The sequence below is a fragment of the Chroicocephalus ridibundus genome, chromosome 5 (genome assembly GCF_963924245.1).
Source record: "Chroicocephalus ridibundus chromosome 5, bChrRid1.1, whole genome shotgun sequence".
In the NCBI taxonomy this organism is placed as follows: Eukaryota; Metazoa; Chordata; class Aves; order Charadriiformes; family Laridae; genus Chroicocephalus; species Chroicocephalus ridibundus.
Genome location: NC_086288.1, coordinates 24,545,018 through 24,559,766, shown reverse-complemented (window position 1 = coordinate 24,559,766; position 14,749 = coordinate 24,545,018). Strand labels below are relative to the sequence as shown.

The 14,749-nt window shown below is 46.7% G+C and overlaps 2 protein-coding genes across 3 annotated transcripts; one reads left to right on the top strand and one right to left on the bottom strand.

Moving 5' to 3' along the window:
* On the bottom strand, positions 1–1,977 carry POMK (protein O-mannose kinase). Its single transcript, XM_063337350.1, has 2 exons — positions 1,690–1,977; positions 1–1,180 (listed from the first exon to the last, which is right to left on the bottom strand). Exons 1-2 carry the CDS (start codon positions 1,975–1,977, stop codon positions 407–409), a joined length of 1,062 nt encoding a protein of 353 aa, XP_063193420.1. The 3' UTR covers positions 1–406.
* A 342-nt stretch (positions 1,978–2,319) lies between these two features.
* On the top strand, positions 2,320–14,747 carry HGSNAT (heparan-alpha-glucosaminide N-acetyltransferase). Of its 2 annotated transcripts, none has more exons than XM_063337349.1 (17): positions 2,320–2,591; positions 2,885–3,024; positions 3,496–3,617; positions 4,572–4,641; positions 5,281–5,350; positions 6,444–6,550; positions 7,022–7,098; positions 7,726–7,756; positions 8,650–8,810; positions 9,181–9,296; positions 9,976–10,073; positions 10,657–10,783; positions 10,933–11,019; positions 11,957–12,034; positions 12,151–12,221; positions 12,333–12,445; positions 13,478–14,747. In XM_063337349.1, exons 1-17 carry the CDS (start codon positions 2,346–2,348, stop codon positions 13,657–13,659), a joined length of 1,896 nt encoding a protein of 631 aa, XP_063193419.1. In that variant the 5' UTR covers positions 2,320–2,345; the 3' UTR covers positions 13,660–14,747. The 2 variants fall into 2 exon arrangements, with proteins under 2 accessions (XP_063193419.1, XP_063193418.1); XM_063337348.1 differs by having other exon boundaries at positions 9,952–10,073.
* Positions 14,748–14,749: the final 2 nt, after the last annotated feature.

Genomic DNA, 14,749 nt, shown 5'->3' with positions numbered 1-14,749 from the left:
AGTTCTGCGGACAAGACATGAGACAAAGCCACAGAAATAAGCACAAAGCTTGTGGGGGACATGCCATGGTCTCTGCTCTCCAGTCCTCTGCCAGTCATTTTTTTTAATAGGGTTTTTGTGTAAAAGTTGCAAAAGAAAATTTATTATTTCTTAAGGAACAGATTTCCCTCTGCACCCACACAGTTTCATCTCTCTCCCTCCTCTTCTTCTGATGATAGATTAAACATGACAGTGGGAAGCTTGCACAGCTCCAGCATTGGGTGGATTATTATTTTTTTTTAAATCAAAAGGTACAAGTTCAGTTATTCTTTTCTTCTCAGCTTTGTGGACAGAGATTTTTCCCTTCAGGCAAGCTAAATAAATAAGAAGGACATCAACTTCAGTATGTTGTTTGTCTCATGATTCACTATAACATTTCCCTAGTACCAGGCATGGCCGCCTCCCGAATCAGCAGAGTTAAAACTTTCCTGTAAGTGTCTAAGACCTCTTGGGCAGAAGGCCTTTCAGCCGGGTCCTTCCTCTTACATGCTGCATGGATGTCAAACAAATGTAGTCGCACAATGTCACTTCCTTCAACGTGGCCCAAGAAAAAATTGGAGACATCCGGGATTTTCCAGATGTCTGTTTTTTCATCATAGGGAGGCATGAGGTCATCCTCAAATGGCATCTCTTCTCCATAAGGCCAACGCTGCTCGGGAGCTACAAACTCGCCCCGGAGCTCTCGATGACCACACTTCACCAGCCTGCCGGCACTCCTGTTCACCAGCGGCAAAGCATCCAAATCATTCACCAGGATGTGAAAGTCACTTGTTAGGAGATACTGAGAGAGGACCTTGTCCAGGTCATTCGAGTCACACATCACTAAGGTGCCCAGAGGGCTGCTGTGCAGGTACCGAATGACACTCACATAGTCCATAGCAAGCATCAGCCTGCGATGCCAGGTGTTCATGCCCTTGTACTTGGGGATGTGGAGGGTTTCATTCAGGCCCCTCAGAGAGCCTAGAGGATGGTACTCAGTGAGGATTGTAAACTGCTGCTCACAGTAGCCAAGCAGCCGGACAACGTGCTTGCTTTGAAGTGCTTTCAGCATCTTCAGTCCGTGGAGAAAGTCCTCCTTCAGCTCTGAGTTGGTGAGCTGTGAAAGGACCACTTTGTTTTCCTTCCACTCGGAAAGGAAGACCTGAGAACACACAAGAGACATGTAAGACACATGGAGAGTCTTCTTCCACCAGCTGCCGCTGATCACCGGGTCACTGCTTAGTCACAACTGCAAATTACAGTCACCAGGCACAGTCAAGCCTTTAAGCAGGGCCATGTACCTGTCACAGCAAGCTCATGATTTCCCAAGTTTTCTTTGGAATGGGCAATGCAGACAAATTAAATTATTTCATACCACCCAACCAGACAGTCTTACTCTGCCACAATTGTACCATGCTCCACAAGTGCTTCACCGATCTCTGTGATTTTGCTTGTGCAGCTGGATGTCGTTCGGTGTCAGGGAGGTGGCCCCAGGCTCCGGTCGGGCCCTCCTACCTGTTCTGTGCACCTCATCAGTAGCCATATGCCCCTGGATGTCTACAGTAATTAGCTGCTGCAAGGATAATTACAACAGCAGTACGGCCATTAATAAGCCATCAAACAGTGAAAGCTCTTTATCCACAGGGGGCAAGAAAGGAAAACCAAACTCACCTTTTTCACAGCACCTTCACCAACACACTTGAGTTTCCTGACTTCCCTATTGATGGCTTCACAGGAGAGCCATGGGGAGCAGTTCTTCACTGCTCCCAATCTGAAGTACCCAAAAGGGCAGAGGCTGGGGTCCGTTTCGGCGTGTCCCGAAGAGGTGTAAAACTCGTTGAGGTACAGGTAGAGAATGGCATTAAGCAGCAGGACGGCCGCAAGCAGCAGCGCCAAGGAGACAGACGACACCTCCCTGGGAGGAAACTCCCTCCTAACAAAGTGCGGTCTCTTTTCCATGGCCGTGGCTTCTGCATTCTCCCTGGCAGACGGAGGCCAAGCAGGACCCTCTTCCCAGCCCGGGGATGAACGTCCGTGGGGCTTTTCCACTGCAGGCCACACAGCTGCCTGGCAGACACTTCAGTCCTACGGGAAAGGCCACGCGTGGCCGCGGTTCTTGTTAAAACCGGCTTCAAGCTCGACGCTCGCCTGGCTCCTCATCCTCCTGCTTTTCCAAGCAGGAAGGCCCGGGCTGCCGGCCGCCCCGGGCAGGAAAGCTTGACCCCGGAAAACCCAGCAGGGCCGGGGAATGGGGGAAGGACCGACGCCGCTTCATTGCCCCGCCGCGGCCGCGGCAGTGGCGCCGCCCCGGGGCGGAGCGCAGCGACATGGCGGCGGCGGCGGGGCTGGTGGCGGCGGTGGCGGCGGCGCTGGGCGCCCTGCTGATGGCGCCCGGCCTCACGCAGCCCCACGGGGAGGGCTCGCCGGAGGGGAGCGGGGCCGGGCCCCGCGGCGGGGCGGCGGCGGCGGAGCGGCGGCCGCCGGGGCGGATGGACCAGGCCCTGCTGCTTGTCCGCAACGAGCTGCCGGCGCAGGGCCTCCGCCTCGCCGCCCGCTCCGGCGCCTGCCACCAGGTGAGCCGAGCGACCCGCGGAGGGGCTGTGCCGGGTCCCTGTGTGTGTCACCCACCCCCGGCCTCCGCTTTTGACAGCCCGGCCCTCGGCGGGGCTGCTTCGCTTTCCTGGCCTCTCCCCCCGCCTTTGTTAAGGCCCTTCCCTTCGGTTTTACCTTCCAGCGGCCCCGCAGCGGGAGTTGCGCCACTCCCCGGGCATCTTCCCTTGGCTTTTCCTTTGCCGCTGTGCAAAGCAGGCCCCCCTCTCACTCTCCTTTGGCACTGATGAGATCCTTTCACCCTCCTCTTCCACAGTGCTTGTATCAGCTCCTGGCGTTCGTCCCACCGAGCAACGGGAGCCAGAGCAGACTGGGCACGGCGGTGGTGATGGTTGACACCCAGCATCCACTCACCCTGCAGCTCAACGGCTCTGTGGGTGACAGAGAGCTCTGCAAGTACGTGGCCCAGACTCAGGGAACACCTGGACAGTTCTATACTATTTTGTTTTTTCTTGAAGCCATGCTCCTGTTTATTGCCCGCTCATCACCTCCTTTTTCCTGACTGTTTAGATCTAGAGCTCTGTCTTGCCCCCGCTGCTGTAACTGCGGCGTACATTGTAATTGTGCTGAAAAGATCTAGGCGCGAGCAGGCGCCAAAACGGTATGCGTTGAGCCAGCACGTGCAAGCTCCTGGTTTCTCTTGCAGAGGGGCTGTAGCTCAAGAAGACAGGTGATGTAGGAGTGTGGTGAAGCATCTACGTTGGGCAAAGGCAGAGCCAGACAGCTCCTTGCTAGATCATGCTGTTAGGCCAAGTTTTCAGCATGCCTTCCTACAAGTTTTCAGGCTTGTAATCCCCCAAATGCTGCTGTTCTACCTGCCTGTAGCGGTGATGGCTCAGAAAGTTTCGTTTCCTTTATCCTTTGCAGGATTCAGTATCATTTTGGAGAGTTTGGCAATTATTCCCTTGTGGTAAAGACCCTAAGTACAAGCACCAAAACTGTTTCTTGTGACCTAGTCATCAATGAAGGCCCTATCAACAGCTACCTCCGTATGTAATGCTCTGTTTTCCCCTTCCATTCTACAACTTGCATGTCTCCCAGCAAATCCAACTTCATAAAAAGCTCATGCAACCACTCATGCTGCGCTGAAGATGTGTCATGAGCTTGCTCCTCCTCTCAGCATCTTACCTCCGTATGTTTTATACACCCGTCTTGAGGCCCTGACCAGGATCAGGCCTCTTCACATCATACGCTGTATGACCACAACCTTTTTGCAGCAGGGATTAGCCCAGAAAAATCAGTGGGTATGTGTCCGGAGGGAGATATTTTTGTAGTTAGTTCCTAGTTCCTGTTTCCCTGCATGTTTGTGTATGTGTGCAGAATGTTCCCTCTTCTTCCCTCTGTCTTGCTTCTCTCAAAAAAAACCCAACTCATACAGCGTTTATATTTTTGTTGCGCTTTTTATTTTAAACCTGACATCTTGCTTTTTTGTTCATGTCTTTTCTAGGGCTGTTTCAAACTCTCATGTATGTCTCTTCCATTCTTTTCCTTTACATTAGGTTATTCTTCAGTCCTTCCAGTTTTCCAGCTGTAAAGAAAAATTCTCCATGCTTACAAACTCTGTTACCCTCTCTGCTGTCCTCATGTTGAGGCTGTTTCTAAATCTCTAGTTTCTTCTTCAGAATGTATGACACATCAACTGTTTTCTCACCATTGCCGTGTGATGCAGTGCAATTTAATTTTGCCTTTTTATGCTGAGATGTGCAGTCACTGAGCTGCACTTTGAAACTAGCCTGCTTTTGGTTTGGGTTGCTTTGTTGTTTGTTTGTTTTTTTTTTTTCCCCTGGGACTCCAGCTGGGGATATGTATTGCATGGAGACGATGGTGTGATGAATGGTGGGTTGGGCTATTTGTCATGTTTGTGTCATGCTTGGCCAACCCCAGGCTGCTAAATGGTTTTGTTAGGTCATTTATAGAGTTGTGTTCCTCTCTCTTTCATGTAGCTATCCTCTTTGCTTTCCTGGTTTACATGGGCATCCTTGCTGTCCTGATTGCCGGGCACCTTTTTATGAAGTAAGTAAACAGTATTGTAATACCTCCTCACACATGAAGTGGGGCTGCGTTTAAAAACATGTGTCATAGTGTGGCAGTGCTTCAGAGTGCCACTGTAGCCATGCTTGCAAATCAGACCCTGTTACCAGGCTGCCATGCAGAAGTTAACCTGCGGTAGCTGTCCCTATGATAATAAATACGGAGTGATACAATTTCCCGTGGGGGTTATCTTGCAGCCTTGTTAGTTTGTGTGTGGAGCCATTACTGCAAAGCAGATGATGTCCGTCGTTAGCCTTGCATACACACTGCTTCACCCTCCTATGACTTGTTCCTGCGTCTAGCGCTGAATCGGTACCTAAGCATGTGTAGCATATGCAGCCTTCCATCCTGTGTACTGAATGAAGTGAGTCATTCCTGCCTGTAAACAACCTGAGAATAAAGTCCCGAACCTGAGCTTGCGGCGATGTAATTACATAGCTGGACTTAACTGGGGTTCCAGGTACTGGCTGAATCTCAGTATTATGTACGTGGGCTGGGAAAACAGAAATAGAGACTGACCCATCTTTTGATTTATGCTGCTAAATAGTTGATAGTAAGACGAAATTGGCCATAAAGTACTCTTTGGTTTGTTTTGTGTTTTAAACTCTTACTAATTTTCAGAATTGATCCAGTCAGAAGCTGGGTTTACAAGAAACTGAACCCCAGAGAAACTGATCGTCTAATTAATTCTGTGAGTGACCACATTATCTTTAATTTGCATTTTGTAGTGTTTTTATCTCTGAGGAACACACACTATCCGGACATCTGGGGACTTGTTTATTACTAATCATGTTCCCCTTGTGCATGCTCCCCTTGTCAAATCTTGTACTGATGTCAGACAGGCAATTCTATGTCAATGGAGACTGCTAGACCCATGCAATTTTGGTGGATTCCCAGTAGAGCTCTTGCAAGTCCTGACCTTACCACTTCGTACCCTCTTTAGTTCTCCTGAAGTAAATGTGTCGGTGAAAATACTGTCCCCTTCTGACAACGTAAGGGAAGGGAAGAAATGGCAGCTTTCATGTCTGCCTCCAGCACAGTAGGAATTTTAGCAGGATCTACACATAAATCAAGATTTTTCTGGCAGCCCTAGAGCTGTCATTTCTGTGTGAGCTGTGTTTTGTACTAGCATTTAGATAGATCATCACAGTCTGGGCTTCACATCTAGGAGGTCCAAACCTGTCCAGAATCAAAAGACTTGGGAGCAGAGCTCTGCAGCAATTCTTGGAGTTGTTCATCTCCGTAGCTGTGTTACAGCGATGTCTGCTTCTTTATGTTGTCGCTGGGGCTGATCAGAGGGATTTAGGGAACTCGACTGGAAAGAAGCCTTTCCTGCATTTAAAAGGATTCATTTTCTACTGGTTTAGCTCTCTAAACAGTGTGTGGTGTCAGACAAGTGCTGATGGGATGGGATGGGTTGGATTCTGTTTGAGAGTCAGGAACTGGATCTGTTCAGCTCTGTTGTAGAGCAGCACTCACAGTGACAGCAAGTCTGTAGCTGATTTGGACTGGACCCAAGTCTCATGAGTCTCAAACACAGCCTCTTTTCACTGCATTGTGCCCTGGTCAAAGGTGTGGTGTGGAGCATCTGCAATTTTATTATTGCAATATGGTGGAGCCATGAAGGGGTTAGAAGTAGCAAGTGGGGAAACAAAAGGAAGAGGAAGATGGGGAGCACAAAGACAAACACAGTATGTGAAAGTTTGCAGATTGCTGACCTCTGTTCCCTAGGCAGCTGATGCAGCTGCTGACTTGCCCTTTGTATGTCTGATTTGTTCCCGAAGGAGCTCGGGTCCCCAAACACAACAGACTCCATTAGCAGTGATCCCACCCCGCGTTTGTGGAGCACAGTCTCTCGGCAGCGGCTGCGTTCCCTGGACACCTTCCGAGGGTGAGCATAAGACCTTGCTCAAAAGCAAGTCTTCCAAAGGGAATGAGATTTTGCCAGTGGCGGTTTGACAGCGTATGGAAATGTATAGCAGATGGACGGTTCAAGGGGGTCTGTTTAGCTTGGAAGATAATCAAGGTTTTAATTCTTGGATTTTCTGAAACACTTTACAGTTGATCTAGTTTGAGGAAACATTAAAGTTGTGCAGAGGGTGGAAAAGAACAACATATGTTCAGTGCGAAAACGCGATGTGAAGGAGCTTACTTTGGTTCACTGCCACTCGTGATCTTTGAAACGCTGCTTCCTGGTTGGCAAAGCTGGAAACCTTGCACATAATCTTGCTTTAAAAATAAAATAAAACAGATCTCACTGTCAGAAATGCTTTAATGGGGGTAAAAATTAACTGTGTGCTCATATATATGTATTTCATCGACATGTGATACTTTGCAATTGTTTTTGTTGTTGTCTTTTTAGGCTCTCTCTTATAATTATGGTGTTTGTTAACTATGGAGGAGGAAAATACTGGTTCTTCAAACATGAGAGTTGGAATGGTAAAGTACAATTCAGACAGTTAATCTGTGTTTTAACTGCAGCAGTAGCTAGATATGGTTAGCAGTGCAGCTGCTGCAGCGAGCTGTTGCTTGGCTGAAGGCTGGGACACTGTGCCAGTTTGCCTCAGCAGGGTATCTGGCCTGTTAGGTTAATGGGCAAAGCAGCATGTAGTCCTGCTCGTCATACAGTGACGGGATGGTTTCAGATCACAATCTGTGTGTAACCTTTTCATTTTTGACGCAGGTTTGTGTCTTTAACTTTTCTGTGTTGTTTAATGACCACAGTCACGCTGACGGTACTTGATGCTGTACAAACATGCTTTGATTGGCAAGCTGATGGGGAAGGGGTCGGGTATCATGCTGCTCTAGCAGAGAATAACAAGGATCCCATCCCTGAAATCTTTCCCAAGACACAGCAATCAGCTCCGACCCTATTTCTGAAGAATGGTAAAAGCAGTGAAGCAACATGATTGGCTCTTTTTAAGTTTTGTTTATAATGTGTTTTAGATTTTGGGGCATCAAATAATTGCAAGCAGCCTGCAATTCCTCTGGAAACTCAACAGTAATGTTGTTAGAATTTAGGGAGGGTTTGAGGTAAATAATGTGTTCCTTCCTGTTTCTCTGTAGGATTAACAGTTGCAGATCTGGTGTTTCCATGGTAAGTCTTCATGAATAATAGTTCTTGTGTCAAGTGATTCTTTATTTAAGGGTTGCAAGGAGAACATTGTGTGCACTTTCCCTCCACATGGAAATGTATTTGGAGGGATGAATTTGTGTTAAACAGCTGATAGGAATCTGCCCCTCCAGATAACAGCATCATCCTTATCAATCAGTAGAAGAGCTAAGTGCTTTTGTTTGCCCCACATCCTCCTTCCTCCCCACACACAGTGGCAGTGGGAGGCCCAGGGTTGCCCTGCCAGTGGAAGCGCAGTATCCCTGAGGAGCTCATTGCCATGCTACTGTGTTGAAGGTGGTCAATCTGGCAAGATTCAAAGCCGAACTGATGTGTATCCAGAGATAAAACAGCCAAGGGAATTTTGGATTAAGGTAATCTGTCTATTACCAGAGAATGGTTTTATGGGGAAGCAATTATCCCGTCTACCCCTAGCATGCTTCTCTAAAATACACACCGGTTGTGGTTACTCTTGGAGATGGGAGCTGGACTTGGACTGTGAACCTAATCTACAGTCAGTTCTGAATTTGAATCAGATTTGCAGCTTGTGTTTTACTGCTCTGAAGATGTGAATTTAATTTTGGGTAATGCAATTTTTTGGTGGCATATGTATTGCTGCAAAAAGACCAGAATGCAATTACTTCCCTGAACTTTATTGCCTCAACTGACCATTGAAAGAGGTGGAAAGGTCCCATAGTGCAAGCTCAGCTGTCCGAGAATTCCTAGCAATCAGAGGAAATGAAGTTGTCCAGTTTCACTCAATGCATGCATTTCTGTTGGGCCAATGCAGGCTACTCTTTTAGCTTTAGTGGTTCCTGTCACACACCTGTGTGATGAGACATCTGTCAGCTCTGTTTCCCATCTTCTCTGTTCTCCAGGTTTGTGTTCATCATGGGGACGTCGATATCATTGTCACTGAGCTCCATGCTGAAGTGGGGAAGTTCCAAGCGGAAGGTGCTTGGGAAAATCCTCTGGAGGAGTTTTCTGCTAATCCTGCTGGGAATCATAGTTGTGAATCCCAATTACTGCCTTGGACCGCGTGAGTGGAACTTGCTCTCTTCCTTGTATTTCTGCAACCATTGTTGCTGCCTCCTTGGCTGGGCTGTTGAGAAAACAGTCAGCCTTGCTCTAGGACCAGTTGCATGGGGGCAGTTCGATGGTATGCTGCAGAGTGACGATCAGTTCTGCACTGACGCAATTCTCTCTGTTTGACCCCTGTGCTGACCACTGTTTATCGTCTCAGTGGTGACTTTCCCAGGGTTATGATTTACAGAAAGTGAGGTGGTGGAGCGGATGTGTCCCTTGTACCTTCTGCAGTGGGTCTCAGCTCTCCCTGGAGAAGGGTAGCTTTTGTATTTACAAAAGAGCCCTTATCTGCTCCTCTTCAACATTGCTTGCATGTTTTCTAGTGTCCTGGGATAATCTGCGTATTCCTGGGGTGCTCCAGAGGCTGGGATTCACATACCTGGTGGTTGCTGCTCTCGAACTCCTGTTTACAAGAGCTGGGGCTGAGAGTGGGATCTTGGTGAGTTACACGGGGAGATGACAAGTGATACTGGAGTAGGATTTGGGAGCTTTTGCTCTTGTTTGGGCACAAAAAACATATGAGAAATGATGACAAAACATGTAGCGTCTTACCTGATGTATAGTGCAGTGTGACCTGGCAAAAATTTCAGGGAACATGCACCCTTCAGTGTCCCGGTCTGGAATTTATTACATCCAGCTTTGCTGTATTTGAGGATTTCACCAATCCATTCAGATGGTGCTTAGAAGCAGGGATTCCCAGGCACTTTTGATGACTTTCCACCACCAAGGGACCCCAGGGACAGGCATCTCTGTGCTGAGTCCTGTGGCCTGTGTTTTGTCCAGTTAATTTTGGCAGTGTTTTTTCACAGCAGGGGAAAGTAATACTGCTTTTTGGCCTTTCTGGAGTCTGTTTTCCCAAAAGGCTTTTGTTCTACTCATGAATCAAAATTCCTTTTGACATTTCCAAGCTAAAAAACATTGTGGGCTTTTGTTTTGGTTTGTTTCTCCCCCTCCCCCAAGTATCTGGAAATCATTTGTGAAGATGAAAGATCTATTGGTAGAACCCAGTTTTGTAATGACTGGGGGACTGCCTGCCAGGAAGTACAGGATGTCCCCAAGGGCATGGAATATCCCCCTCCTTCCATCTCATGTAGGAGACACCATGTCCCGCTCTGCAGGATATTCTCCCTTACTGGCCACAGTGGATTTTCATTCTGATGTTAGAAGTGATTTGGCTCTGCCTGACCTTCTTGTTACCAGTGCCAGGTTGTCCCAGGTAAGACTATGTACTCAGATGACTTTCTATCAGATTGTTTTTCTTCTACTGAGTAGAAAATACATTTTATTAGACGTAGGGAAAGAATGAAGAGGAGAGCTTTGAGGCCAGTGGGGTTAAGGGAAGCATTGATCATGTGAAAAAACTTTCTTTACTTTGGTAAAGTACCAGGTGTGATAAACGTGACATCATTGTTCCTTTCTATCTAAAGAAGAGGATTAAAATCTCCCTAAGGTCTGTGTACAGTGATATATCACCATCACAATGTCATCTCTGTCTCTCATCTTTGCCCCTTTAAAGGGTCAGCACCTGCAGAGCAGGTGGAGCAGCCAGCTGGGTAGCCAGGGCTGAACTGAAGCATTGCTGTAGGCTCCTGACATTGCCTGTCCCCTCATGACCTGCTCATGGCATTGCAATGATCAAAACAGCCACCAGCCAGCTGTCATGTAGGACCTGTGTTTCACTGTGTACCTCTGGCCCCAGAAAACATTGGGCATTTAAGTGTGTTGGGCCACTGGATCAGCTACTGTTCAGGTGGAGCGTACCAACACTTTGTGCTGTAACCTGTTTGCTTCTGTCCTAGGGGCTATCTTGGTCCTGGGGGCATTGGAGACTTTGGAAACTATCCCAACTGCACTGGAGGAGCGGCTGGTTACATTGATCGTTTGCTTCTTGGAGAAAACCATATATATCAGCATCCCTCTTCAAGTGTACGTAGCGTTTGGTTTGCAGTGTGAAGCCACAGGCAAGCACTGAACATAGCTGTCAGGAGGGGCTTGGGAATGATACATGCAAGGGGATGGAAGAGAAAGGAGACTGATTGCTCAGATGCCCTGTTAACAACTGCTTTCTCTTTAAGGTGGTTTACCAAACGACGATGCCGTATGATCCTGAAGGGATCCTGGGGACCATAAATACCATTGTTATGGCATTTCTGGGACTGCAGGTACCTCTTTTCTTTCTGGCTGTGTTATATAATTGGAAGATTTGAAGGAATCTTGGAAGTGGGGAGGCAACTTGCTTTCTTTATTTAAGGCTGAGAGTGGTTCTAACAAAACCTCTTCCAGAGCAATACTTAGCCTGAAGTGAGTGTCAGAGAAGTGGAATCTAACCTGGCAGTAGCTTGCCAGGTTAGATAAACCAAGACTTTTTCTCAGTTTTTGTAAGGGATGGACACAAGCAGTTTGCAAAATATCCACCTGGAAACTTCCTTTGCTTATTTTAAGGTTGGCTTATGCTGGGACTAGGCTGGCTCTGCACGTTGGAAAATATGGCCAAGAGATGCATAGACTTCACAGCTTCATTTTAAGCGTGCAGTTTTAAAGGTTGCAGCTGTACATGTTCCCCGCTGCTAATTTTCCATTTGACATGCAGTGTTAGCTGTCTTGGGGAATCTCTGCGGGGCAGAGATTGGAACAGAACTGTGACACTGAGGAATGAGTGAGTGGACACATTTCTTGGTGGTGCCTGAAAAGAAGCGTGTGCTCCGAGCAGGGCAGGGTGTGACGTGGCGCTGTGGAGAAGCTCTTGGGGCTGGCTGGGGAGTCAACGTGGCGTTGTTCCTTCGTGCAATCCTTGCTGAGGGGGATGGAGCTCGAGCCACATTGTGTTGACCTAAAAAGTTGCTCGTCCCTTTGCTCAGTGTTAACGTATTAGAAAAGGTGCACCTCTCTTGCTGAGTGGGCTGCATTTACATATTTTCCCCACCTGTGTCCATTCTTTGCAAAGAGTTTCCATTCTGAGCCTTTCAGCCACTTAGTTGTTATCAATCCTGTTCATGTTCTCTGTCTTAGCACAGTTAGCCAGTGGCAACCATATCTGGCTCTTGAAATGTAGTTACATTTATGAGCATTAATTAATTTTTTGTATTCTTTTTACATTAGGCAGGAAAAATTATCTTGTTCTACAAAGACCAGCACAAACAAATTATGAGCCGGTTCGTCATATGGAGCATAGTAATGGTAAGTCAGATAGTTACGCAGCTTTTTAATAGACATGTATTGTTATGCAACGCAAACTTAGTATTTTTGAAACAAGTTGCAGTGGTTATATAAACTTTAGCAACTTTCTATTTCAGGGAATTATTTCTGCTATCTTGACAAAATGTTCTAAAGAAGAAGGGTTTATTCCCATAAACAAGAACTTATGGTAAGCAAAGAGATACAACTTTTAGTATGATTTTGTTTTACCTTTCCTATATTGAGATCTGTCTATATCACATAGTTCTCTAAATAATCTTTCTACTGAAAACGTGTGTAGGTCAATATCATATGTGACAACCATGAGCTGCTTTGCCTTCATCCTCTTATTGCTGATATATTACCTTGTGGATGTCAAGAGACTGTGGTCGGGTGCTCCATTTTTCTATCCAGGTCAGTAAAATCACGGCAGGAAACATATTCCTTCCAATTCTTTCTGCACTGATACTATCCTTTTATGTTTTCTGCACTTCCCTTGTCTTTAAAAGAGTTGGGATTTAGAATGAGGTAACCTGAAGGATGCCAGAATGGTTAACTTGAGCTAGATCTTTGCATACAACTGGGACACTCAAGACCAGATATTTAGGAGAGAGGGACTGTCAGGCCTTTATATAAGGGCTGAAAGCTTCTGTGACCAATGACCGTTCTCAGTTTGGTCTCGAGTTAAGGTCCCAGGGAACAGCTGCCTGGTACCAAGCAAAATACCACAGCTGGTTCGTAGTTGGTTTTGGAAAGGACTGCTGAGGCTTGAGTAACCTAATGGGAAACTCAAAGGCCTGTGAACAGAGTCATACCACTTCTGAAGATGTGGAAGACTAAATCCCCTGGGCAGCTGTGTAGGTTCTGTCTCTGTGTTTTTAGATAAGCCTGTCTGCCAAAGCATCTCACTGTGGTTTTAACCACACTGGGTTCTTGACAAACATCTGAGTACAGAATGCAAACCCACAGCAGAGGGAACCTTTCAGCAGCTTTGGTGTCTGGTGTCTGGACAGGAAGATGGGTAGGGTGACAGCATGGTATCATATCTCCTACCAAGAATCCCAGAGCTTTGAAGGGGGGGTCACCATTTGTTTGTAAAGGCAATAGATCTGACCAAACAAGCTGGCACACAGCCACCCTGAAGACAATAACTATGATTATTCTTGTCAATACAATTGCAGGATACTGATTTGGTTGTATTCTCAATTTAGCATATAGGTTGTCTGTATTTCTTTTCAATAAACGTTTTTGGGGAGAGAATCCTTCAGACTGTATTTGAAAAAACATGTGTGTAGCATCTTTGGGGCAAGTAACACTAGCTGTGGTGATTAGCTGCTGTTGTCTCGGTGCCACTCTGTTTCATAAGCCTGGCATGCCTCTGCCTGCTTACTCTGAAGCAAGCTCATACCTGCTCTTTCAGATGGTATGACCTGTGCTTACTTTCAGGAATGAACTCAATCCTGGTCTACATTGGACATGAAGTGTTTGAAAACTATTTCCCTTTTAAGTGGAAGATGCAAGACAGTCAATCCCACGCAGAGCATCTGACTCAAAACCTCACTGCAACAACTCTTTGGGTCATAATATCGTATTTACTTTACAAGAGAAAGATATTCTGGAAAATCTGATAGAGGTCAAGGTGTAGCAGGCCTAGATTCTGATGGGGCAAGTGTGTAAGGTGGATTAGCCTGAAATATTGCCACTTGTGCTAGGCCGTATTACTAAAAAGGGATACTAGTTCAAGTTTACAGTGCCATGGAAGTTGTCATCAAGACTTTTATGTGACTTAAGGGACAGTACTTTCCTGTGTAGCAAAAACTTACTAGTCTGATGCAGTTGCTCTCTTACTGTTTTCTGTATTTTGTAAATATTTCACTAATCTCCCTCCTTCACATAGAGAAACTGAACATATTGCAACAGTTGGGCAGTCAAAGACAGCCTGATGGTGCTTACAAAAGGAACTGCAAGGGATCTGGGTGGTGACTGCAAGGGGTTATCACAATGGGACTGTGGTAACAGTCGTTGCATCTGACAAGGCACCCCCTAACTCGTGTGGTCTAGGCTTTGCATATACCCTTGGCACCTGCCACATGCCTGTGCTACACCAGTTACTAGCACATATTTAACTTGGCCATGTTTTTGACTCTGGACTGCTGGCAGCATCCTCAGCCCTGCACTTGGGTCGGCGGTGCAGTGACTGTCTGGGAAAGCTCAAGGGCACCTCTGCTACAGCGTGCTGCGGGAAGTGGTGACTCAACTGATCGTCCTTCATTGTGTTCTTCCAATTTGGTCTTGGATCAAAACCTTAGGTTTAGGATCCCCCTGAAGCCTGCTGCCAAAGATCTCTTCTATGGGCTTATTAATCAGCATGCTGCTGCTACAGGTTTAGCAGCCCATCTGTGCATGTTCTGGGCCTTGGTGTTACATATTCCTAGCATGGATGAGGTCCAGGTTTCATGTACTGCACTCTAAGAGTGCAGAAAGGCCAGTTCCTCCGAGTTTCTATAATCACTTAGATATTGCCAAAGTTCAATCAAAGCAATCCTCTTTATAAATGGATTTACATGAGGGCCTTGGATCTGAAAACCAGCTATACAGGTAGAATTCAGCCAGAAATTAAGAGATAGCAGACCGGTTATTACTTTTGGGAAACTGAGGAAATTCACTGATGCTGTGATTTCCAAACTAGTGCTAATAAAAAGCCTGAAACACCCTGCT